Genomic DNA, 27,350 nt, shown 5'->3' with positions numbered 1-27,350 from the left:
AAAGATTAAAGCTGTGGGAAGGAATGGGATTAAGACAGGGAGATTAGGTGGTCACAAACAATAAAAACCCTCAGAATTTTTATCAGTATTTATGAAAGTGAACCTTTGAAATCAAATGTTTAATGCTTTTAATCCCTGACTTACTACTTTATCATCCTATCCTCTCAATATTTTTGGATCTGGTTATCTTTTGCCTTGAGACAAAGAGCTTCTGAAAGTAGAAGCCTGAACATTGTGCTTATCTTTATATAAAAAGCCTACCCCGTCTTTTCCCTCCATGATCCTTCCCCACTGTGGGCAAACTTTTCTTTCCTAATTATTGGATGTATGTTGCTCCATACTGTATTTTCCTACTGGACTTTGAAGATAGAGGATTGCATGTGTGTTTGTGCACTCACAAACCCATGTTTTAGGATGCCCAGCACCTACAATTGGGCCTTCCAAGTAGTTAATTCAAAGAGAATTCTAACTCATCTTTTAATGACTAGTTTGACTTGATACACACCTTTACAAAGCCATCTTTCCCTTAGTAGGTCTTTTTAGCATTTCTAAATTTTCTCCTTTGCCTTTATATATTCTGGTATAATAAACTCTATAGTTACATTTTAATTCCTCTCTCAGATGTAAAGGCAATGTCTGTGGTTTGTTCTGTTGTTTTTCATTTGTTTTTACACTTTAATCTATTACAACTCTCCAACAAACTTTTAAATTGCCCCTGGTTTTTGAGTGTTTTCCAAAATTGAATCTTCAAATAATGAAATTTTACCATCTTATTTAAACAGAGATCTCTGAAGGCAATTCTAAAAATGTATTCTGAGATAACAGCATTTTGGATATGAATTTGGATGTTTTGAGACTGAATATAACACATATGGTCTTATGAGTGTAGACAGAAAGGACTATGTGACATTAAATATCTAAGTGAAAGAGAAGAGTTTCAAAATAGTGTTTTTAATTAAGTTCCTTCAAAGAGAAGGCTGGCATTGTTGTTTTTTTAAAATATCCTTCGCAAAGAGCATAACTAATAAGGGCAGTTAACTAACGGTAAATTTGAAGAAAACCTACTATAACTCAGCATGCTCACAGAATGAATGCACAAACTGTGTTCCAGGGAGTCTTAGAGGTATGCAAGGTCAAAACTATTTTCATTGTTAACACTAAGATACTTTTAATTTCCTACATGGTAAATGTTTATACATAAACAAAAGTTCTTTAGGGGAGGAAATCCTGAAACCAAAAAGAACCCCTAGAATAAAGCAAAAACCAAAATGTAGCCTTAAAACCAGCTCCAGTTTTCACCCCACAGTTACACATATTACTATATATAGTGCATGCAATCTCAGCCATAATCCACTTAAATTTCAAAGAGAACCAACCAAACATTGTGCCAATTAATTAGTCTTAACTAAAAAATCACACAATATTGGGTAAACACTGATCCCACTGACACACCTAAATGTCAGGTGATAAGAGTACCAGGTCCAAACAAACAAAGAAAAAGAATTTTTTATTAGCATTGTTACAGGCAATGCATACATCCGAACTGATCCTTAAAGTGTACAACCCCAACCAAGCTTTAAGCAGAAAAATCAGCAGAGTGAAATCTATATTGTACACATGTGCAGAAATAGGATCACCCTGGAACTTCAAACAGAAGAGTGAAATTCACTTTACAAAAAATGTAAATAAAAATAACACCCATTTTATTTTTAAAAAAGTACCATCTCTTTTAAGTGGCAGAGCATTAAAAATACCAAAGAAATATTTTGTCCAATTGAATTCCTATAAGGTCTGAATATTGCATTGTTCACCCTCTGCACATGCCAGGCATTTTCTGGTTTTTAAAGCTAAATTTAAAGAGTTTCAGAGCCCTGCCTTCTGTAGTACTTTGTTTAGTTTTTGATTTTTCAGTTGTTATTTGAATCTCTTAAGTATATCAGCATAACAATTTGCTAACTTACATCACAGGGCAGTTATAAGTAGTAAGACTGAAGTTTTTCCCTTTATGAGGCTTAAATCTGAAGTAAAGAATGAAATAAATGAACACCAGTCTTAAAAAGTTAAATGATAATGAAGTCAATGCCAATTTAGAAAAGCACTCTTAACCTTAGCTTACATGTCTACTTTGGTAAATATTAATCTTTAACCAGTTAGCAAAATATTTAACCAAGTTAGCAAAATTAACACCATCATTTCAGAAGATACTCTTTTGTGCATAGTAAATGTTGCAAGATGGACTTCACATTTGATAAAGCAGACTTTGAGGGGGAAGGAAGGGGACAGCAGTTAGCAAGAAAGTGTGCCTCCCTTTCAATATCAATTTAAGCTCAGGGAAATGAACCATAGGCTTCTTGCAACTACTGTTGATCTATAGTGGTGGATAAATAAGTGCAATCTTTAAATTGTTTGATATCCAGCATGACTTCTCTTTCTTCCAATAAGATAAGCAATCAAAACAATGAGGACTAATCCAGCAAGGGCTCCACCAACAGCTATAGGGATCAGCATGTTGTTTTCATCCAGAAGACATTCCTCCACTGAAATAAAAAGGAGGCACCAAAAGGTTAAAATAGATTTTTTTTTCTCCTTTCTTCCTTTAAAAGAGACTTTGTTGCCTCTTATATTTACTGGTTTACATAACTGGGGGAGGAAAGAGGACAGAGGGGGAGAGGTTAGCTCCTATAGGATAGCTGACTGTATAAACCCAACAAAATACAAAACAGACAAAACCCATTCCTTCCATCATTAAAGAGGTATTATTTTTAAAAGCAATTACATTGCTCCTAAATATTTAATGTAACTTAAGAGTTACTTAAAACTCTTAAGTTATGCTATGCAAGTTATCACAGAAGAGTAATTCTCCCAATAGATTTTAAATTTGGAAAAGGAAGGCACAATTATAGAAGAGATTAAAAACAGGAATCTGTGATTTTACTAATCCATAAGATTCCATCCTGATAAGATTACTTCAGAGCTTTTTATAAGACCATTGAAGACAGTAAATATTTTCAACAGGTTTTACTTACCTGATCCAAATTTGTCACCTTCAACCTTGAAAGCCTGGACCCGAACTTTGAATATGTTGACTGAAAATGACTCTGTGACTTGAACATTTTCTTCTGCATTACACTTGTAAGAATTTCCTACAGTGGCTTGTAGCTCTTTCAGTGAATAATTGAAAGCTTCAAAACTGGGTTCTGTGTAACATACATAGTTTTTTTATTAAGTCAAATATAATTCTACAGAATACTAAGAAAATATAAGTTATTTATGATCAAATAAAAATAAGAACAAAACTCTTACTTTTAGCATCAGACAAAGTCGTGTTTAAGAGGATCCCTTGTAGGAAAAACTTGCTAGTAGTTGCATTCTTTAAGAAAAAAAAAGACATTAAATATTAGACACATATGACAATAAGTTTGATCACAATAACAACTTTGGCTTTGGAACCAAGAATAAGGATTTGGAACCAAAATAAACCCATATTTGTTTAGAGAAACCACAGCAATTATTATAATGGAGACAAACACCCTCAGCAAGCTTTTCACACAGTGTGAAGGAATTAAGTATTAACTTATATTTTTCTAAAGCAACATAGTCTAATGGTATATTTTTTTGGGGGGAGGGGGGATTGAAACAGAAAAGAAACATGAATAAAGAATGGAAAAGATTCACTACCTTAATTTTCCATTTTTTAAAAGACTTGTGGTTTCACTGGCATTAGTGATGAGTAGCCCCCCGTCCCAAGAAACACCTTTTTTGCAATGTGTAAATTTCAATTTGCCTAAGATGCCAAAAGAGTAACTGACTGGTTTAAGTTTACAAAGCCAATATGTATAAAAAGTAGGATTTCAATCTAGTCTTTGTCTGAGGTCCTATACCATAATATATATTCCTATTTTTTCTCATTGCTAAATGATTCCTATATCTAAAAGAGAAAAAATACTATATAAAGAAAAATAGAAAGATATCATTCTGGCAGAAGGGAGAGTAGAGTGTTTGCAAAGGCACAGAGATATGTACAAAGAACAGAGAACACAAAAAAGAACACAAATGCAAAATCAGGTTCCAGGGATAAGACTGGAAGCAGGTTGTAAAGAGCTTAGCCTTTGAAAGGCCAAATGTAAGAGGTTTGTATTTTACCTTAGTTTCAACAGGGAACAACTAACATAACTGAAGCAGGAGTGTGAACAATGAGATTCCAAAGAAAAGCAAAGGTACACAAGAAAAAATTAAGTGAGGAAGGCCTGAAATAGAACGGTGGCTATATGACTAAAGAAATGGGGATAACTCATGTCAGCTGTTATCACACTCTTTGTTCTCAGCACTCCTTCAAGCTCTTTTTAAATTACTGAGGATCCCAAAGAGCTTGTATTTATAAATGTCGATTATATCTATCAATATTTACCATGTTAAAAATGAAAATATCTTTTGTATCATCATAAAGAATTTTGATCTTGCAGACTAGATTCCCCTCTCCCACTCCCCCACGAGACTCTGGACCATACTTTGATAACTGCTGTTCTAGGATAAGATTCTTAAGAATTTTTAGTTACTCTGCTATTCTCCAGTATCTAAGAAAAATGTTATCTTATACATCCATATAATCCAAGGGAACCTTACATTCTGCGTTTGACACTACTACCAAAGACCCATGAATTTCAGGAGTTAAGGTCCTCACTTAATTCTAACATGAAAATGATGAAATACTGACTTGCTCCTCCTGGAAAATGTACTTTTAAAGCCAATGCCAAACCTGTCAGCTCTTCTCTTTCCCTCTGAGTAATGCAACCACTGTGAATCAAAATGATTCATGCTTTTTGGTTAAGACTAAGATTGAAATGAAGCAAATACAGGATTCCCTTCAAAGTTTCCCTCCTTCTGCCCTTCCCCAAAGAGAAAATTATTACCATTCCAAAACGGAAAGTGAGAGTAGAATTCTCAGTGTTCAGCTCCAAGACAGCTACTTGAGGACTACAGCTCCCATTTACAGTAGTCTTATTTGGGTTGATATTAATTATTCTTCTAACACTCTGAGGGCGAAAAAAGTTAGTTCTATTACTCCATAAATCTTTTATAGAAAAAAAAATTCACTATACAGCTATCCTCCAACTGTTTTCAAATAAACTATCTTTTCTTCTTGCTATGCTCTATTACAACAAATGCAGCCAATGCCACATAAATTATTTTTAGAGTTCATGAGAAATACCTGATCAAATCCTTAGCACTACACAAAGGTAGAAATAGTTAATTTGATCAAAAGGTAGACAGCTCTGAAAAATCAGAGTTTAATCTTTGATCTATACTGACATGGAGAACTAAGGATGAAATAAGTATCATACATTTAGGTTTTCCCAAATTTCGATTGTGCTTTCAAAGTATTTGTTGTTCAAGTGCTTCTATATGCTGGTCCTATTGTGGCAATAACAATTTAATTAACATCAATCATATAATTAATAACATCAATACATGTATATTCCTCGTTCCTAACAGATTGTATATTCTCAATTCCCTTCTTCCTCAATTTTTTTGGTTTCTCCAATATTGTAATATTTTTATTCATTCTTTAAAAACAGTGTAAAAAAAATCCTACATTACATTCCTTTATATCTTCAGGTAGAAAGAACACACCAGAAAACGAACACATTAAAAATGTTAAAAGTAAAGAAAGCTACAGATCTTTCAGTTCTCAACAGAATCAACCTTGTGGCTGTTGATTATTCCAAAAATTGTTTACTAGGATAAAAGAATGTCATAGCCCATTATCTCCTAAACCTTGGTCAGCTATAGACCATCATAACCCAGAACAAAAGTTAGATACACACAATTTACTTGATTCTAGGGAAGCAAAAAGATGAATCACTTAAGCTCTAGATAACGAAAATCTGAGAAAAACTCAATTTTTCACTTGAAGTATTCACTTAGAAAAGTATTAAAATTGTACTAAGTCTCATAGTACAGTATTTATAGTATCCCAGAAAAGAATTAAGAAAATATCTCTCTCCTTTCTTTGCACAGGTAGTAGAGGCAGGGTCAGGGAAGAGTCAAGACTACTGATGTAAAACATTGTACATACTGTTACACATATTGAGTGGCTTGGCTAAAATGACTTTTTCCTTTCTTTTAAAAATCTTTGTTAAAAGGGATTGCTTTTGTTATATATAGTAAAAAATGAAGGAGATTGATCAAAAAATATAAGATTTTTAAAAAGACAAATTAGACTTGCAACTTAAGAATTACTAAAATCCATTTTATAAAGTCTAAACTTCTGTTTGTAAAAAATTTCCCATTAAAGATGGCATATGTAAGGAAAAAACATACCGTATTGTCTTTTTTCTCATAGGTGAAGTTCAGTTGTAAACCCATGCTGGCAAGAAGACAAGTTCCATTTGTGCCACTCACATTATATTTAGAAACAGATGGAGTTTCTGGTGTAGGAGGCCTAGTAGGTGTTGGTATAGGTGCAGTTGTTGTTGGATGTGTAGTAGGCACTGGTGCTGGGGAAGGTGTATCTTGACTGCAACGAGTTTCTGAAAGAAAGAAGCAAAGGTCTGAATATGGCTGATGGAATGCATAAGTCTTATAATCTTAGCTTCCATAAAATCGAATGTCTTTAAATAGGGCTAAACTTTGATCTGTTTAGATTTGCAGAACTTTTCCTCATAATCCATCTTTAGCAGAACTGCACTCTCATATATAAAAACTCTTGCCTACATATGGAGAAAATGTTTTTCTGTTTAACCAAAATGCCATTAATAATAACATTTGTTCCTAAAGATCTGAATAGTTCACAAAGGTGGCTTTCTCTCTTAAAATTAAGGTAGTAACTTGAACCAAAAATCCCAAAGATAATTAAATGCTAGATAAAGATCATAATGGCAGATGCTTAGCTTTTTTGGTACAGAATAATATTACTATCGTAACTATTTTAAACTATCACATTCATTACCAAGCTAATAGTTTCATATGATAATAATGTTCTTTTAAAATAAATATTTCAGGATTACCCTCCCAAAACCCACCAAAAAATCCAAGAAATTACTGCTTCAAATTATCCAAGTTATCATTGAGTTACAAATAGCATCTATTATGCAAATATCCTTTTCACTTTATCCTACCAACATTTTTTCCCTCAATTTCTCAATTAGGTAGTGAGAATCTAGCCCATCCTAAGCAGGAGGAAGCCAATCAGTAGCTCTCTATGTGTATTTCACCTTATACAAAGATGACTAACATGGAAAGTCAACAGTGAAAGGATTATAGGAAGATATAAGCTATTAAAATTGTGTATGCCCTTTCATGCAGCTGTACCACTACTCCAAAAGAAATCCAAGAAAGAAAAGTATTCACATATATAAAAATATAGCATTTCTTTTTGCAGTGTAAACTGAGAGGGTGTCCATCAACTGGGGAATGCCTGAACAGATTATGGTAATAGAAGACTACTATGCTATAAAAAATGATGAAGGAGATGGTTTCAGAGAATCAACTGATGCAAAATGAGCAGAATTAAGACACACTGTAAAGACAAATAACTTTCAAAGACTTTGGAACTGAATCAACACAATAACCAATTGCAATTCCCAGACTGGAAAAAGAAACATACTTTTCATCTCCTACATGAAAGGAGATGGACTGGAATTACTGACTTTAAAACCTATATTTGCCAGAGAAAGAATACTGGGAAATGAGTGTGGACTACAACATAACATTTCCACTCTTTCTGTTATTGTTTACTTGCATTTTTATTTTTTCTTCTCAGGTTATTTTCACCTTCTTTCTAAATCTGATCTTTCTTGTGCAACAAGATAACAGTACAAATATGTATACAGATGTTGTATTTAACATATACTTTAACATATTTAACATGTATGGGACTACCTGCCATCTAGGAGAGGGGGTGGAGGGAAGGAGGGGAAAAGTTGAAACAGAAGTTTTTGCAAGGGTCAATATTGAAAAATCACCCATGCATATGTTTTGTATATAAAAAAACCACACACACAGAAAAAAATCCTATGTTTGCCTCCATTTTTCCTGACATGATGCATGAAAGATTTTATTTTGCAAAGACTAATTTTTGTTTTATTTTTTGTTTTTGTTGTTGTTGCTTTTTTGCAAGGCAATTGGAGTTAAGGTCCTCCTAACTCCAGGGCCAGTGCCCTATCCACTGTAGCTGCCCCTTCAAAGACTTTAGAAAACACAAGTAAAAATACATCCACGAGGCACTAAAAGAAAAATGAAAAAACTAAGTAGAAAAGAAGTCTAATCAGGACCATAGCTACTAAAGAGGAAGAATGGGAAATAAGTATTGATTAAGTCCCTACTACAGGCACTAGGCAGTTGAGAAAACTGAGACAAGACAAAGGTTAAGTGTCTTAAACTGGAGTCATTCAGCTGAGTCTAATTCTAAATTTAAGAGTCTTCCTGATTTCAGGGCCGGCACCCTGTAGCTACTGGGCCTGTAGCTACAACCTACACCAGAACAAAATGTGAATTTGCAATTGAAATTCTTATAACTAGTTTAATTAATGCATTTTAACTGCCCCAGAATTTTTTCAGCTTTTTGTATTTTTAATGAAATCTCAGCTTCTTTAAAACTAGTAGAATAAATAAATGTAAATGGTACAGTTTTCAACATTTCTATGACTATATTAATTATCAGTAAAGTTAACACTACAATCAGCCTCTTAATACTTGGGTGCCCTAATGTGGTATAAACAGAAATGATAATTAAGATGATTCCCAGTGAGGTATGCCCAAAGTAGGCATAGTTTAGAAGGAATGATTCATAGAACACAACACCAGGCAAGGATAGAATGAATAAACAGTCCTCTTATTAAATATATTTTACTTCTTCAACTAAACCATGGGTTAAAACAAAAACTCTTAGTTTTTCTGTAAGACTAAAGAGACCATAACATATTAGTGTTACTGAGATTTGGCTTATGTTGCTTTCCTTTTTAGATCAATTCTTCTTTACAGAAACCATATTAAACCATCAGATAGAGAATTTAGTTATCTGGATTCCTTTCTATTTGAATTCAGAATGGAAAGATAGGAAAGAAGACAAGTTAACTTTACAGCATATGGAGAAGTTGGGAAAGGGATAAGAGAAGCCTAAAATGAGAGTTGTTAACGAAGGGTTTAGAAGTCAAAGGATACAGGTTCAAGTTTTAGTTCTGGCATTTACTAGATGTTTCTTCTTGTATATATCACTTCCTTTCAGGGCCTTAGCTTCTTTATAGGTCTAGACTAGAAAATCTTAAGTTCCTTTCCAGTTCTATGAACCATAAGACTGAGGGTCTGAAAAGAAACAAAGTTTATCTATTTCCAAATTTTTCTGTATAATTTTCTGTATAAATATGAAATCCCCCAAAAGAGAAATCTTATTTATGTCTCATGAACTTTTGCTCTCAGGACCCAAATTCAGATAAGAATCATGGGTAAGACTAAGAATTTTTTTTTTTTTTTTTGTAAGCTAGTCAGTCTGTCAAAAAGGGCAAATGAATCTATTCCTTACCAAAGTTTCCAGACCCTCTCCTTCAGTAATAGCCCTTTTCTGGATACAATGTAGTTTATTAATAACCACTTTGAAATGCATTCACAGAACTGACTACAATATTCCAGATATGGGTGTGACCACCACAGAAAAACACTGAAATGACTACCTCAATTATTCTGGATATTATATATTTATGAATGAAGCTCAATCTTACTATGCTTTTCTTGGCAGTCATGGACTCACATTTATTAAAAATCCTATGTCTTCCTCCCTACGAGGCCTGTTCTTTTACAACTGTTTTTTAAAACAAAAGTAAGACTTTACATTTATATCTATTATATTTCAATTTGTTGGTTTCCGTTTATGATCCAGTTCTAACCCATAAAGATTTTTGTCAATCTTAACAACTTAAAATTAATTGACAAAATCTTATGAGACAGGTAATTAATTCATCAGATGACAGAATTTATTTATCTTGATTTTCAGCTTTGCAATACAAAACAACATGAAAATTATGGCTTTTGTTCTTCATCCAAACCAACAAAAATATTTAACAAACTAAGTCACAGTACTGTACTAAACAACTCTTTCCAGGTTGACTCTACTCCATTAAGCCACATTTTTTGAACTTGTCAACCAGTTATGAATAAACTCCATCACCCAGGTCATATACATGGTGCCTGTGACTTCCTCTGATGAGACAACCTTATCAAAAAAGTAAAGTTAAGTTTTCCAAAACTGTTATCTATGGGGAAAATATTCAAAAGTAACATAAAAGATGAAGTTTTTGAAAACCCTAATAGCTTAGGGGATGATTTTATTCTTAAATTTATTAATAAATCAAGTGTTATACAAGCTACCAAGCTATTTTACAGAGCTAGATGAAATAATAAAGCATCTAAAAAGGCAAAAGTTGTAAAATGAAGGAAATTAAAATATTATTTCCATAACACAAGCTACATTATAAAGCAATAACAACCAGAACCATTTAAAATTAAATTAAAAAATGAAAAACAAAAAAATTAAACAGACTAGATGTAGAACAATCAAAATTTGAACTCAAAGATCCCACAAAATATATATTACATAGTTTTTCGAAAAAACTCTTTATTAACAAGAACTCTTAGAAAAACTAGAAAGCAGAGTGGAAGAAATTAGGTTCAAAACAATATCCAAAAGATGAAAGGAAAGGAAGGTAACAGTAAGAATAGAAAAAAGCATGGCACAATTTTGTGGGACTAGTTTCAGGACAAAAATGTTGGAAAAGCTGTGGTTTAAAAAAAAAAAAAAAAGCAAGATAAACACATTAATGGATTACTTCTAAAATTATTTGTTGACTAGTCCACCTATTCTGGAAAATAGTTCTAGAGAATTATATTCTCCCCTTTGACCCAATGATAGCAGAATTATGAGGAAGATTCTCTTTATACTAAAAATAGTATATAAAATATAAAATAAAAAAATAGTATAAAAGTTTATACTGGCTAAGAACTAGAAAGGAGATGCCCATCCATTGGTTTTGACTGTTGTGTCAGATAAATGTAATGGAATATCACTACACCACAAAACAAGCAACGTGATTACAAAATAAAGTACACAGAAGCAAGAAAACAATTTAAAGCAATGATTTAAAGTTTCACTTTATGAGGAGGAAGGACCAGAGAAAAGATAAGATCACCAGGATAAGTGATGCTCCCAAAAGAGTCAAGGCAAAGCTGCTCATTTCTTATTTATTTGACTTGATTTTGCTGCCAAGGAGAATACATTTTAGACTGAAAACAATATAACAAAAATGGCTCCTAGGAAGATGGTATCCTATATAAATAGAGATAAAAATTCACAGCATTGAAGGTAAGGCTTCAATGGAGAATCAAATCATCTCATTCAAACAGTATATCCTGGGGTATTATAAAAACTGCCAACTGTGCCTAAGCTACTATTTCTGAAAGCTGAAAACAGACGTGAAGAAAAGCAAAAGCCTCAATTTTAGAAAAAGCAAAAGCACAATATTGTCAAACTCTAAACCAATGAGTTTGACTTAATTTCTCATAAAATCCTAGAATTTATTTTCAAAGAAATAGTTAATAAAGATCTCAAAGCAGAAATGTAACTACAAAAAGCTAACTTAGGATGTTTTCATGAATAGGCAATACCTAACTAATATTAATTTTTTCCCACAGGAATTACTAAACTGGTAGAGGAATGTTGTAGATCTATTTTTACCTAGATTTCAAGAAAACATTTCATTCATGTATTCAGAAAGTACTCAGCATCTATCTGTATACAAGGTACTGCTTGCAAGTTCTAGAAATACAAAGACAAAAATAGGCCTTACCCTCAATGGAAGCTAATCTAGTATAATAGACAAACATACTGGATTCTAGAATAAAAAGGACTTCGATTCATATCTGGGTTTTTGTAATTTTTCTACTCCAAAATTGCTTATCTTGAGCCAAGTGCACCAACTTTTTCAGGAGTGATGTTTTCACACCTGCAAAATGAGGGAACTGAACTAGATGACTATTAAAGTCCCTTAAAATTTTCATTTTATGATCTTAAGATTATAATTTATAGTGTATAAAGGTCATAAACAATATGACAAGTAAACAAATACAACATATATATGATGAAGTACAATTAAATGCATTTTGAATTGGTTAGACTCAGAGATTTGAGTTCACTTCACACTTACTAAGTTAATGTGAATATCATTTAAAAAATTTAATGTTACTATTCTACAAGAGTAGAACATAGCTAACAAGAACACAGATAAGGTAACAGACCTATACTACTTATACTATGACCCTGTCATGAGTCTTGTGTTCAGTTGTGTCCTACATTTTAGAAAACACACTGATAAGCTAGACAAGGGCCTTCTCAAAGAACAGTCTAAAGTTCATGCCACATCAGAATCATCTGAAGGCGCTAGACAAATTTATCCTGGAAAGAAGAATGGAGAGGAGAGTGTGATGGTAGAAACCTAATAGTTGTCTTCAAAAGTACTTGAAAGGTTGTCAGTATAGAAGATGGATCAGAATAGTTCCACTTTGCAACTATGAGTAAGTAATAGAAATTTCAAAAAAGCAAAATCAGCCTTGAGATCAAGTGTGACCCAAAGTGGAAAAAGCTGACTTAAGTAATTTATGGTCCCCTGAAAGTCTTCAAATAAACTTATAGTTGTGATATATTAGATTTTTTTTCAGGCATGGGTTGGCCCAGATGGCAATTAAGGGTCCTTTCAAGTCAGAAATTTTGTGACTTTTTATATCACTTAGTTTCTCTCAATTGTCTAACTCTAACATTTTAAATAGGGAAATATTTTCATATATTCTTTCCAGCAATTCAAGTATTTTCTCCCTCAATATATCAATGTAATCATCTAATCATCTCCAATCTCCGCCAGCATTTAAAATGTTTCCTTTTGTCTATATTATGTTCAAACTATTTTGCTTAGCTTTCAAGACAGCTCATGCCCCAGAAACCTTTCTATGATTCCTCAAAATGAACATTTCATACCACATAGTAAATTATCTTCTCTGTTCCTATAGTGTTAATGATCGTGCCTTAGAATCCCCTCCTTAGAGGACTCTTCCTCCTCATGATAGAAATCCAACTGCAATGATCATTATCTTCTACATGATTTACTTGCAATCAGCTCCCCAAGATTTAGTAGAGAAGTGTTATAGGAGGACAGTTTAGTTCTGCTGGTTGGATTTTATTCCCCTCAATCCTATTTAGAAGACAGACACTGCTTAACTTTGGGCTAAGCATTCAGCCTATATTCAGTTATAGATGAAGAAACTGTCACACTGAGATGGTTACATGCCTAAAATCATATAAATAACTACTGATACTAAGTGGTAATAAAAAAGGCAATGGATTAGAAAGGGAATTACATCAGAAGATATAACTATAATTTTACTTCTGTCTCTTAACTATGTGACCATGGACAAAAGTTCTAAGTTTCAGTTTTCTTGTAAGAATTCTCTGAATCTAAAATTCTATAAAATGTAGCAATTTCACTACTGGGCTTATACCCCAAAGAGATACTAAAGAAGGGAAAGGGACCTGTATGTGCCAAAATGTTTATGGCAGCCCTGTTCGTAGTGGCTAGAAACTGGAAAATGAAAGGATGTCCATCAATTGGAGAATGGCTGGGTAAATTGTGGTATATGAACGTTATGGAATATTATTGTTCCCTAAGAAATGACTAACAAGATGAATACAGAGAGGCTTAGAGAGACTTACATGAATTGATACTAAGTGAAATGAGCAGAACCAGGAGATCATTATATACAATGACACTATATGAGGATGTATTCTGATGGAAGTGGATTTCTTTAACAAAGAGATTTAACTCAGTTTCAATTGATCGATGATGGACAGAGGCAGCTACACCCAAAGAAAAAACATTGGGAAATGAATGCAAACTGTTTGCATTTTTGTTTTTCTTCCCGGGTTATTTTTATCTTCTGAATCCAATTCTTCCTGTGCAACAAGAGAACTGTTTGGTCCTGCACACATATATTGTATCTAGGATATACTATGACATATTTAATACGTATAGGACTACTTGCCATCTGGGGGAGGGGGTGGAGGGAGGGAGGGGAAAAATCGGAACAGAAGTGAGTACAAGGAATAATGTAAAAAAATTACCCAGGCATGGGTTCTGTCAATAAAAAGTTATAATTATTTAAATAAATAAACAAATAAATAAATAAGGAAAAAATAAATAAAAATAAAATGTAGCAATTTTTCAAATTATCTTCAAGACCTATTCACAAAAATGGAGTCTCTCTTCTATGTATGAGACAGGATTATAATATTTAAGCCTACTTGCTTTCGTAAGATAATGGGAGCCAAGATGGAGGAGCAAAAGAGAAGCACTGGCAAGTCCATTTCCTTGTTTCTTAAAAAGAGATCTAGATTTTTCTAACTGAGAAATCCAAGAAAAAAAAAATTACTGTGAGCTATTTTTCTAGCATAAGTATACTCTGGATATCAGAGCCATAAGCAAACATTGGGGAAGAGATCCAGCAGGAAAGCTATGTAACAGGAAAAGAGGAGGTCACAAATCCAGAATACAGGGAGAAAAAACTTATGCAGGAACAGTGCCAACTGGCAACTCTATTGCACAGTATCCAGTTCAGAGTCACAGATCCAGGGAAAATTGAGAAAGGGACCTGTGCTTAGGTGGTGGCATCCCAGCAGGGAGGAACCATTACAGGTCCTAAACTATGCTCTGAGCAAGGAGTTAGTATCAAAGTAAGCAATACTTGTATGGGTCTAATACCAGAAGCAAAGTGAGGTTTCAATTCCAGACTCCAGGCAGTTTGAACCCTGCAATGCCACAACCAGGGCAGGAATCCTAGACCAAAAGGGAACCTACAATTTTGTCACTCTGAACTAGCAGAACTTTCCAGCTAGCTGATTATCACATAATCCAGCACAGTCTACTGAAACTCCATATGGGACCAGTTCATACAACTGTTGCTCCTAACCCAGGTCAGAAATCTGCAAAGCTCAGACTAAGACAATGATCACACTTCATCCTTGATTAGACCTGAGAGAACTGAAAGCTTGCAGCTTCCCAACCTGAGCTATTTCTGAGATCCTGGAATAATAAATGCAATATTCAAAATCCCAAGAAAGCACCAGTCCACATCTTCCTGCAGAAGTAGATAAGAGTCCAAACCTAATATGAAGTTAGGAAGCAGGATGGAGAAGTAAGCAAACAAACAAATAAAAAAGAATCCTACAATTAAAAATTATTACAATTACAAGGAAGTTGAAGTCACAAACCCCAAAGGAGAGAATCTAAAAGCAAAGCCTCAAAGAAAAATACAGCCTAAGCAACAAGTTCAACTAGAGTTCCTGAAAGAGATGAAAACAGTTTAAAAATATTAAAAATAATTAAAAAACAAACAAGTGGAGATTGCTAACTGGGAAAACTAGGAAATATAAGAGCTATGAAAAAACTGAAAAGGAAACCAACAGTTTGGAACAAGGGGTACGATATGTTATCCAAGATACAAACTTATAATGATCCACAGAAACTAAGGAGATAGTACCTGTTCCCAGTGCTTTAATCAACTCTCATCAATCCTAATTTGCAAGGCCAATTTAGTTGAAAGAAAAAGATGGCTTGGCATATTGTTTTCCTTATACAATGCAATTTTTACCAACTTATCATTTGCCAATATGGATGTTAATCCACAAATTATTATGTCCAGATATAAGGCAATAGGAACATAGCAATGTTTAGTCATTTAGAACACAACAATGATTAATTAATTAAAAGCACTTACCTTCCTTACTGAAGCTGTTATTTGAAAGGTATGCCTGAATAGTAACATCCCTCAGGGTTACTGTTACATTATTCATACTTATTTGATTGTCACTGATACATCTGTATTTTTTATCTATATCTGCTTGAATATCAGTTTGGGATTCCACACTCATTTCTGTATATCAACAACAACAACAAAAAAATTAATAAAAATTTACAAATAATGAAGAATTTCATGATTCCCTCCTCAAATTTTCTCCATAAACTGGTCAAATACATTTCTCTTTACCTTTGGAAGTTGCACTTGCATTAGGGAATAAAACTTTATCTGACAAGTTAAAAGCAAAACTTAATAGTTGAACTTGGTAACTCTTTGAAGTCCTTGTGAAATTCATAGTCAAAGTATGTCCTCCTCCAAAACCAATCACTAGAATGGGATTAGATGCATTCTCTTGACCACAACTGCTGCTATTCAATACCGCTGCATTTTGTGGAAGATCAAAACTTGTATTCTACAAGACAATTACATTGAAACCTTGTTAGAATAAAGTTTATTAAGTGAATTCACAGATATCTTCTGTACATGTCATTTGTTGGTTAAAGCTCATTCACTCATATGGGAATTCTCTCTATACCAATATAAATCAGCATTTGTCCCATAACATATTGTCTTAAGTAAGCTGTCTTCAAGAGATGGGAGATGACTCCAAGACACTCTGATTTCTAATCCTGACCCTTTATTGGCCATATTACCTCTCAAAGAAAGACCTTAAGTCAAAAAAAAAAGTCTAAATGAAACATAATAGCAAAAACATGATGTAAAATGGTCAGCCTATTAAGGTTTTAAATTGTAAACCCTGATATGTTCAAAGAAATGGCATTGCCCTTTATGTTAAGTAAAAATATCGTCACCTGCCAATATTTTGTATTTGCTTTCAATTACTGATACTTACAGTGATTTTTTACAACCCATTTTTCTCACTAAAATGAAATTACCCAGAAAGTGCAGAGCAAAGTTATCAGTCTAAATAATAAATAACTCTTCCCTGGCCGGGAAAGCAAACACTTTTTAAAAAGTTTTGTCATTGACAAGAAACACTGAGCTGTTTTACCCTTGCAGTTATTAGGTTAAAAATTGCTTTAAAAGTAATATTGACAATAGTGTTAACATAGCATCTAATAAAAGAAGAAAACTGAAAGTAAACTGTACCACTCGTGAAGGTTAAAAAACTAAAATGAAATTCAATGTTTGTTAAAATCTTGAGCTATTACTTACCAGAAAACCACCCTTAGTGGTGTAGTTCATAATAAAGGCAGCTGAGAAGTTAGCCATTATGCATGCAGTTTTAGTGCCATTTTCCACCACAAATATTGAAGATGCAACATGTATGAGTCCTGTTGACAATGAGGGGGAAAAATTAAAAATTCAAATGAAATTTACTTTTAGGAAAACAGGACATTCAAACCGAGTTGGGTTTCCTCCACCCTTCCCCAGGAAGTCATCTATCACATAGAATTTGAGAACAGCCACTTACCAGTCCAACCATAAACGAATCTTAAATTTCTGTTTTGGGGAGTGGAGTACGGGTGAGGCAGAGAAAAGAAGTCAATACCACTCAAGGCAGCCCATTCCATTTCTGGGCAGCTCTAATTGTTAAGTTTTTTTCTGGTTAAGACTAAATTTATTTCTTTCCACTTTTACTTATTCTGAAACAGGTTTAATCCTTCCTTCACTTAACAGCTTCTTACAGGTCCAATTCTTACAATTGATCCTGAACATCATATCCTCTGGTCCACTATCGTAAATGCCTTCTCTCTGGCCACTCTTAACTTATAATAGTCTCTCTTAAACCATGGTGTTCAGAACTAAACACAGTATCCAGATAAGATTTGACAAGAGCACGAGTACAATGAAATTACCACCTTCCTACTCTTGGAAGTTATGCTAAGATTAATACAACCCAAGTTGCATTAACTTTGCAGTTCATCAAAACACTAAAATCTTTTTAGAACTGCTTCCAACTCATGCCTCTTTTATTTTTTATTGGGGGGTGGTGTTTGTTTGTTTTTTTTTTTTTAAATACCTGCCTATGAATGAGATTCTAGTCTGTAAAAAAAATCCTTTTGGATCTTGATTCTGTCATGTAGCATGTAAGCCATGCAGACGCTAACTTTTGTGTCTTCAGAAAATCCAGTGAGCATAATATCACTCCTTTTATCCCAATCATTAACAAAAATTATTAAACTGCACTAACTTTCTAATTCCAGATCCTTAGGATTATTGATCATGTAATACATATCTTCACAAGAATAATATAAAATATTTTAATCAAAAGTTTTACTAAAATCAATAGCAACACTGTATGATGATCAATTTCAAATAATTTAGCAATTTCTCGGAAATTTGATCCAACATAATTCCCAAGAATTTAAGATGAGAAATGCTATCCACTTCCAAAAGAAATGGAGTATTTTTTGGTTTCTTTCTTTTTCTTCTTTCTTGTCTGCATTCTTTAGCAACATGATTGATAAGAAAATATGAATGATTTCATATAAATAATCTGCATCAAAATGCTTGCTTTCTCGAGGAGAGAGGAGAGTAGGGAGGGGGGAATTTTGGAATTAAAAAGTATTTTTTTTTGGTATTTTTTTATTATAGCTTTATATTTACAAAATATATGCATAGGTAATTTTTCAGCATTGACCCTTGCAAAACCTTCTGTTCCAACTTTTCCCCTCCTTTCTTTCACTCCCTCCCCCAGATGACAGGTAGACCAAAACATGTTAAATATGTTAAAGTATATGTTAAATATAATATATGTATGTATACATATCCATATAGTTAGTTATTTTGCTGCACAAGAAAAATTGGACTTAGGGAACTAAAATTTATTTTTAAAATGAATGTTAAAAATTGCTTTTGCAAGTGAGAATAAAATAACATCCTTTAAAAAAAAAGTTTTTATTAAAAATAATATGAAGCAGTTATGCACTGCAGTGAATAGAGTGCCAGGCTAGGAGTCTCATCTTCCTGAGTTCAAATGTGGCCATAAGCCTAGTAAGGCTAGTTACATGAGCCTGTTTAAGTCATTTTACCCTGTTTTGCCTCAGTTTCTTCATCTGCCAAATGAGCTAAAGAAGGAAATGGCAAACCACTCCATTATTTTTGCCAAAAAAAAAAAAAAAAAACCACCCAAGTCATGATAAAACTGAAACGACTGAACCACAACAAAAATCCACATATAAATTATATCCACATTCCTCACATCTACTAATTTAGTAATCTTGTCAAAAAGAAAAAAGAAAAAGGTCAGTTTGGTAAGTGTGACATTCTTTTTTTCCCCCTGAGTCAATTGGCATTAAGTGACTTGCCCAGGGTCACACAGCAAAGAAATGTTAAGTGTCTGAGACCAGAGACCAGGTCCTCCTGACTTCAGGGCTATTCACTGCACCACCTAGCTGCCCCTGTGTGACTTATTCTTGGGGAAACCAAGCTCACTTTTTATATTCACTGCTTCCCTTTCGGGTATTCACCAAACACTTTTTAAATGATTTTCTGAGGAATTTAAAGTTCACTGGTCCATAGACCAGTGTCTTAGACGACTTTATATTCTTCCCTTTTTTAAAAACAGAAACAAAACTTGCCTTTCTCCAAACTCATGGTGGCTATTTTTCCACATGATCATTCAAATATCACTGAGTGTTGCACAATCCCATCTGCCATTCTTTCGAAACTCAAAAATGCAGTTTATCTATAGGCAATACTTAGTAGATAGTTATCAAAAGTAATAATTCATCAAGGGTAGTTAAGAAATATGTTACTATCTCCTTATTTTTTGTTATTTCCAGAGTACAGTTCTTTGGAAAAATACAACAAGTAACAGCTCTGCTTTCTCTCGTCAGTTATCATCCCATACACTTCAAGCAGATATCCTATCTCCTTCTTTGATCACCCTTCCCCTTAATATAATTTAGAAGCCTCACATCATTTTGAGATTTAACAATCCTTACATTCTTTTCTGAGTCTATATAACTCTTTTATGTTCATCTTCTGTTAACCTGTCCTCCTTCCATCTTCTGTACTTTTAAAAAGTTGGCTGGTTAAGTTTCCTGTACATCCAAAATCAGTCTCTTAAAAAAAAAATCCCATTTCTCTTTTTGTTGGAATTTTTCTTTTTGGGTCTTCAGAATTTCAATCTTAAGCATCTCAACTTTCCAGGCTTCTGACATCATCATCATCTCAATCTGCCCCCTTTAGCCATTAGTGATCTTTGGATTTCTCTATAGCAACTGACACTGAAGATTTTATCTATGTACGCATTCCTGTCCTCTAGGGATTTTCATGACACAGCTTTCTTGGTCCTCGATTCTTCTAGCTATCTAATCATTCCTTTTGTTTCTTTTGCTAGACCATAGTCCAAATCATACCTGTCCAAGAGGCATCTTTTTCTATTAAGTTCTCAGCTGATTGCAGTGACTGTCCCACACCCTATTCATTCACACCTCTTCAAATCCCCTAGTTTCCTTTTACAGTTTAAAAGTCACCATCTAAATGAAATGCTTCCACCAGTAATAAATTTCTCTTTAAAATTACCCTCTATCTAATTTATGTTGAAAATACCTGGCTATGGCAGTCAAGACACACATCAGCACACCTCCTCTTCAGACCATCCTAATGGAGATCTCCCTAGGACCTAGGAGCCTTAGTATTGAATAGGTAGGTCTGTCCTAGAAATCACATGCTTTGCACTAGGCTATAACCCCACAGCCATCACCAAAGGAAACAATCGCTGTAGAGAAGAGGACCACTTCTCACCACCAGCAGCCACAGCCCAAGAGCCCTGCAAGTTATCAACATTACCCATTGTGGCCTCTCCCTGCCCCAAACAGAAGTAATATAGTAATAGGTTCTGAAGACCCAGAAAATTTTCCTCAATAGGACTGCCAAACAAGTCAATTTGTGATTGGAAATGAAAAACTGAAACCATCTCTATGTGTTATCTTCCCCATTATAATATGAATTCCATGAGAACAGAAACTGTTTTTTTTTCCTCTCTGTACATCTGTTTAATTAACATGCAATAAATTCATTCCTTCCTTCACTCATTTATTGATCCTCTGATACACTCAGAGAGACTCGGATAGCATTAACTTTTTCACTCTAGTGTATCACCAGCAACTAATAGTGACTTTCTAGATAGCCACTGTCCCTTTTAATAAATCAAAGCAGTTAAATTTCAGCTTTTAAAAGGGAGAGAAGCTGGAACTTAAATATATTACAGTTTTCCATGCTTGAAAATGATACTGAACTTCTTTGACTCATAATGAGGTGATTGGAATGATCCCAGAACACTAAGCCAGAGCACTACTGTCAGCTTCCTATCCTACTAATTGTCTAGAACCATAGCTAGGAGCTGGGAAACAAGATTACCTCTAAGGTTCTTATTGTTATTTCAGAATTTGGAAGCAGCTGGTGGAAGATTTGAATTCAAATTCAACCTAAAATGCTTACCATTTTCCGACTCTGACCAAGTGACTTTATCTGTTTACCTTTGTCCTAGATTGCTGGGGATAACAGCACCAGGTTTATTTCGAGGACCAAATGAGATAGTACTTGTAAAAGCACTTAGCACAAAATACCAAAAATGTTTAGTTTCTTTCCCCTCTCCCTAGAAGGATTTTAATCAATCTAACCAGAATTGTGCCTTAATCAAAAGTAGGCTCTGAATGATAGTGGCCTGAAGGAACTTCTATAAGCAGAAAGTAATCAAATTATTCAAGAATATTTACTATATGAGGTTTGTAGGGAATATCAAGACAAAGCCAGACCATTCCCTGCACTCAAGAAGGTCACATATTATTTAGGTGGTTCTTCAATTTTTGTAGAATACTTGTTCTCTTAAAACTGGATAATGCTATACAAATTCAAGGTAGACTACAATATGTGAATTTTTCTTTCTGAAGCTCCAAATACTAAATTTTAGGCTCAAGATAAAATAACCAATAAATTGCTCAGATACCAATAATACAAAGTAATACAAAACTGACTTAAAATACCACAGAAAGAACCTCATAAATTTCATTCTGCAACAGTCCAAAATGGAAGGATTTCCTATTTTGTTGTCTATGATTGCAAAAGTCTCCCTCTACAATTACATTTAATTTTATCTAAATTGGAAAAGTTGCATTAAAATCATTAATAACGGAAACAGAAGACCTGGATTTTTAATCAAGGTTCTAAGAGCTACCTCATGGTGTGACCTTAGATGAATAAATTAGCCTCTACAAATCTATTTCCTCAAATATAAAATGAGAGTTGGGGATTAGATTAGCTTTATCCCATCCCTTGCAACTCTCAATTCCCAATCTCTGGAATACCAAGATATTTAAAAATGCTTGTACATAGATTTTTAACTACAGCTTTGATATAAAATAAAGCACAAAAATATTCAGCATGGAAGAGAAGTTATCACATCTACTAATCATGTTCATATAATCTTTCTAAAGAATAAATTTATAAATAGGTCATGGAAAGACTGTACATTTCCTACTAATATTGCAAATACTTTGTACAAGGATTTATCCTTAAGTCACTGAGCTATCTACAAATCACTTTCTCACAATACAGCTTCAATAATATATTCCAATGTATCCCAGAAAGTTTGCTACTAAGATGGTTTTAAAAAAATTATTTAAGTGAGGACAGTTAGGTGGTCCAGTGGATAAAGCACCAGTCCTGAAGTCAGGAGGACCCAAGTTTAAATCTGATCCAGACACTAGTTGTGTGACCCTGGGCAAATCACTTAATCCCAAACCCCTCAGCAAAAAAAAAAAAGAGAAAGAAAGAAAGAAAGCAACCACTTAAGTACCAAAATTAAAAAATGTTTGAGTGGTTAACACTCTTCTAACAAAAATCTAACAACTTTATTAGATTTAGAAGGGTTACTTTCTTCCTTTGAACCATAATGAATCCATAATTTTAGTGTAGGTGGGTATTTCTTCCCAAGAGTTCTTTCATGTCTCTTCAGAATCCTGCTCTGAACATTTACCTAATTTGCCATAGGCCTTTCTATGAGCTTATTAATATTTTTTCAAGGATTGTTCAATCTTTTCCCCTCAAGATAGAATCCATCTCTCACTATAGGAAATAAATGAGTATGGACCGCAACATAGCATTTCCACTCTTTCTGTTATTGTTTGCTTGCATTTTTGTTTTCCTTCTTAGGTCTTTTTACTTTCTTTCTAGATCCGATCTTTCTTGTGCAGCAAGAGAACTGGATATATATATAGTATTTAACATATACTTTTAACATATTGAACATGTATTGGACTACCTGCCATTTAGGGGAGAGGGTGGGGGGAAGGAGAAAAGTTGGAACAGAAGGTTTTGCAAGGATCAATGTTGAAAAATTACCCATGCCTATGTTTTGTAAATAAAAAGCTATGGAAAAAAAAAGATTATAATCTATCTCTCAACACTCATTCCTTTTCCTGTTATGTGTGTTCCTTATGATAAACTAAGAAACAGTTTAGAAACTAAAAGACAGGAAAACTAATCTCTTTCCCAGTCTATGAATCAACAGGAAGAGAAATTAGACACTAAGTTAACCTAGTACTTTAATTTTTAAAATGCTGACCTGACTGAAATTGCCTTTTTCATTTTGTGAGGCTTTTCCAAAACCACACATTGCAAATAGTAAAATATCTAAAATTATATAATTGCTTGTTTTGCAAATGTGGAAGAAATGTTTCAATAAATCTGTTGTTAATGGTGAGTGTTTTTCTAACTTTCAAAAAAAATCCCCTAGTGTTTAATAAAATAAAAATCCACACCTACACAATTGTGAAGATCATATATACTTCATCTCTAAATAACAAAATTGTACTTTTAGTAGAAAAACTGATTCAAGCCTTTCAATCTTTTGATTTAAATAAAAATATATTTTAGCAACCAGGCCTAGTCTATTTGACTTCCCTTAGAAATTATTTGAATTGGCTAATATCTTTCAACTCAAAGTAAATGAATATTTAGCCAAGTACCGAATACAATGCAATGCACCCTATAAGTAGATGCATAATAAACATTATGCGTAAGAAAAATGGAAAGACTATGATATACCAATGTAATATTATAAACCTGTGGCAGAACATACCTTCTTTCATTTAAAGGAGGGTTAACTGGGTCTAAGTTCATTTTAAAAAATGGTCTTAGATTATTAGAGATAACAGTAGTGAAGGAACATAATTGCATATACTTGTATAATTGTTTCCCTTTAACATACACTAAATGAACTTTTGTTAAACTCTTTCTTTTAAATCAAATTAATTTGATTTCTAGAAAGTAACTTTAAATACAGAGTGTGAAAATAAGGTATAGCTGTCCCACTAAAAGTATAATTAAAGAAGAATTCAACCTATATTATCAATACCTTATGGTCTATATGAAAATCAATATGCTATCATGTTTTGGGTGAAGGGGGGAGCAGCAATAAATAAGGATGGACTTGCTGGTCTCTACTCTTGCCTCCTCCAAAATTTTCAAGAAGCTGCCTGGGTTCTAGGTATAACGTGAGATCTTATTTCTGAATTCAGGAAGGAAATAAGTTATTACTATATGAGCAAGAAATGGCTTTTTCTCCCATATTCATGGAGGTTAGTTTTTAAAACAAACAGGAAAAATGAATTATAATGCTTACAAGCATTTCTAATAAAATACAGTAGGTACTGTATTTGTGACATGACAAAATAGCTGACTTGTTCAAACAACTCCACTTGTAACTAATTACACATGATGGCAAGGTTCACCAGTCACATGCAAAGGTTTCAGGTTTACTACTGGAACAAGGTCATCTCTGTAGCTATAGAAGATTCAGAATTAAATTATTTTACTCAACAGGTAGAAATATTTGCATGTGTGCTCTTGGTGATTTCTGATCTAAACAGGGTATAGTTTAAGGTATTATTTTAATGCATGAATATATGCACACATTTACATTTTCCAAAAATCCAAACACATTCTAATCATTGATTTGCTCTGCACTGAAGGGCAAAGTCATGGAGAAAAAAGAAGCCATAATAGATAAATGAACAGGAGTGTATGGCGAGGGAGATGGGTCTTTACCTTATAAAACAAATAAAACATATCTGCAGTTAAGACTATGAAATAGGTGCTGATTTCCTTTCTCTATTCTTCTGTCAGCACTTTCAAGAAATCCTTAGATTCTTAGTGATGTTCAAGTGAGCCTGCACCTATCATTTGGGAATCATGAGTCTCCCAAACATATGAGTCCATAAGACAACTCATTTGCAATGCTTCCCCCTCATAACCCAGAGGAGGAAGGTGATGAGAAGTACTGCCCCAGTTTTAACACACGAAGGAACTCGGGCTCAGAGACAAGTGACTTGCCAAAGAATCCCCAGGCTGTGGGAAGTGTCAGATCCGAAACCCAGGTCTTGTGACTGCCAAGCCTCTCAGTGGGGAAGGAGCAAGCGAGTACCTTGTGCAGGACTCCAAATCTTGGTTTTTACAATCCATTATATCCCAAGGCTACGGATAAAATCTCAGAAATTCCCAAACTTTAATTTGGATTCCATCGAATTTGAAGAACCCAAGAAAGGGAAGGATGGGAGTGGCTGTTGCGAAACCCAAGGACCAAGTCCAAGAGGCCCTGGGAATCTCTTCCCAGCCTCTCCCCCGGGAAAGCCACAGTATTAACTGGAGTCACAACAAGCTGAGTCGATTTTTCAGACAAGATCTGAACTTCTTCCAGGCTGTAAGAGCAGGGCCCACATGTTTCTGCTTTCTCTTGGCCCGGCTGACCAGGTCAACAAAACCAACTATCTGAAAACCACAGTGACAAATCGATAAATAAAAATACGAGGCAAATAGTTTAAAAAAAAAAAAAAGTTTCGCGTTAGTTTAAACCCTCAACTTAAAAACGTTCCTCGTGGAGGCTGGCAAAGGCCAAACCCGAGGCTCCGGCCCGTGCCCTCTCCTCAGGCCTCAGAGGCCTGGAGCTGATCGCCACTATTGGGAGGATTGGGGGGACGGGGGATGTCATAAAATAGACGTCTACGTTGAAAGGCCCTATCCAGGTGCCGCCCCCACCTCATACCTCCTTCGGACCAAAACCATTCCCATCCCCCGGCGGCTTTGGCAGGGCAGTCAGCCGAGGCCAAGGCCGGACTGTTGGGGCGGAGAGAGCAAGGCCCGGAGCAGGGGCCTCCTTTTCCATATCCCACCACCCTCCGCTACAGTCTGCGCCGATCTTCTCTCTAGCCGAGGCTCGGGCCCCTCCCCGCCGCCTCCATCTTACCGAGAAGCAGCAGGAGCAGCAGCTGAGGCGTCCGGGCGCCACCGGGGCCAGCCATGGGCGCAAAAAGGAGGGACGGACGGACAGACAGACGGACCGGGAGCGGGGGGCGCGCCGAGCGGGCCAGGGGCACGAGACGCACTCGGGGAACGAGCCTGGCGGCGGTTGGCAGTGACGACGGCAGCGGAGGCGGGGGGCGAGGGGCACCCCAACTTGCTAACCGCCGAGGAGGGGCGCGCTGGCGGAAGGGTGGAAGGGAAGTGGTAGATGAAGGAAGAAACGAGGGAGGAAGAAAGGTGGGGAGGGGTATAGGTTATGGGGAGAGCAAGACAAATGACGTCCCAGCCAACGAAAGAAGAAACCCCAGCAGCTCCGGGAACCGCAGCTCAAGGAGACCCCGGCGGACAGCTTTGCCGATCATGTGATCGCCGCAACGAGACCGCCCCTCCCCATCCCCCACGTTGTCACGTGAGCCCCTGCGGAGAAGACGGGAGGGGGAAAGAGAATAAGTGGAGAATTCTCGCGATATGACGTGTTCCGTGGGAGAGGACTAGACCTAAGTACTTTTGTTTTTTAAACTCGAAATCCTGAGCTATCGCCGTTATTCCAGTCTGAGTCTTCCTATCTTATCTAATGTTCTAACTCTTCCGCAGTCTCCTTATTCTGGGGTGGGAGTGGGGGTGAGAATGGGTTTTCTTAAGGCCTGCGGAGCTTTACTTTTGGGCAACCCGGTGACCCAGGCGGACTCGGTATTCCTGGGAATGGGAAGTGGGGAACGAAAGCATCTTTTCCTGCGAGTCCCGCCAGGGAACGATCACCTGCTTGACATCCTGGAGTCGCGACCTAATCACTAGAGCCAAAGATCCGTGTGGGAAGAGAGTGGAAAGGGGGTAAAGTGAAGGAAAAAAGGAAAGGATGAAGAAAGGAACAGTACTTCCGGGGAGAAGAGGAAAAAGGAAGCCGAATGGAGAAATGGAAACTTTGATAAAGCAGCTTTGTTTTCACTCATGAACTACTTAGATAAAAGACCATTTTTCAAATAAAGACAACCTTTCCCGTGTTATTTCTTGCTAGTGACCAGGATGGATGCAGTTATGGATGGGCTCATTGCCGTAACCTCGGTGTTTGGAGACGAGGAAGTGACTACTTATTTCGTTATTTATATCAATTGGTAGACCCCAGCCCAGATTAAGAGTGAATCGTAATCGAAGGTCTTTAGGAATGCCCGTATGGCTGGATGTGAAGG

The 27,350-nt window shown here is 35.2% G+C and overlaps 1 protein-coding gene across 1 annotated transcript; it reads right to left on the bottom strand.

The window, feature by feature from the left end:
• Nucleotides 1-1,488: 1,488 nt before the first annotated feature.
• On the bottom strand, nt 1,489-26,565 carry LAMP1 (lysosomal associated membrane protein 1). Its single transcript, XM_051984236.1, has 9 exons — nt 26,108-26,565; nt 17,068-17,186; nt 16,081-16,303; nt 15,811-15,966; nt 6,322-6,530; nt 4,911-5,033; nt 3,304-3,370; nt 3,027-3,197; nt 1,489-2,537 (listed from the first exon to the last, which is right to left on the bottom strand). Exons 1-9 carry the CDS (start codon nt 26,160-26,162, stop codon nt 2,398-2,400), a joined length of 1,263 nt encoding a protein of 420 aa, XP_051840196.1. The 5' UTR covers nt 26,163-26,565; the 3' UTR covers nt 1,489-2,397.
• Nucleotides 26,566-27,350: the final 785 nt, after the last annotated feature.

Source organism: Antechinus flavipes, chromosome 3, assembly GCF_016432865.1.
Source record: "Antechinus flavipes isolate AdamAnt ecotype Samford, QLD, Australia chromosome 3, AdamAnt_v2, whole genome shotgun sequence".
Classification (NCBI taxonomy): domain Eukaryota; kingdom Metazoa; phylum Chordata; class Mammalia; order Dasyuromorphia; family Dasyuridae; genus Antechinus; species Antechinus flavipes.
The sequence above is the reverse complement of the archived record's forward strand: the minus strand, read 5'-3'. Positions and strand labels throughout refer to the sequence as shown.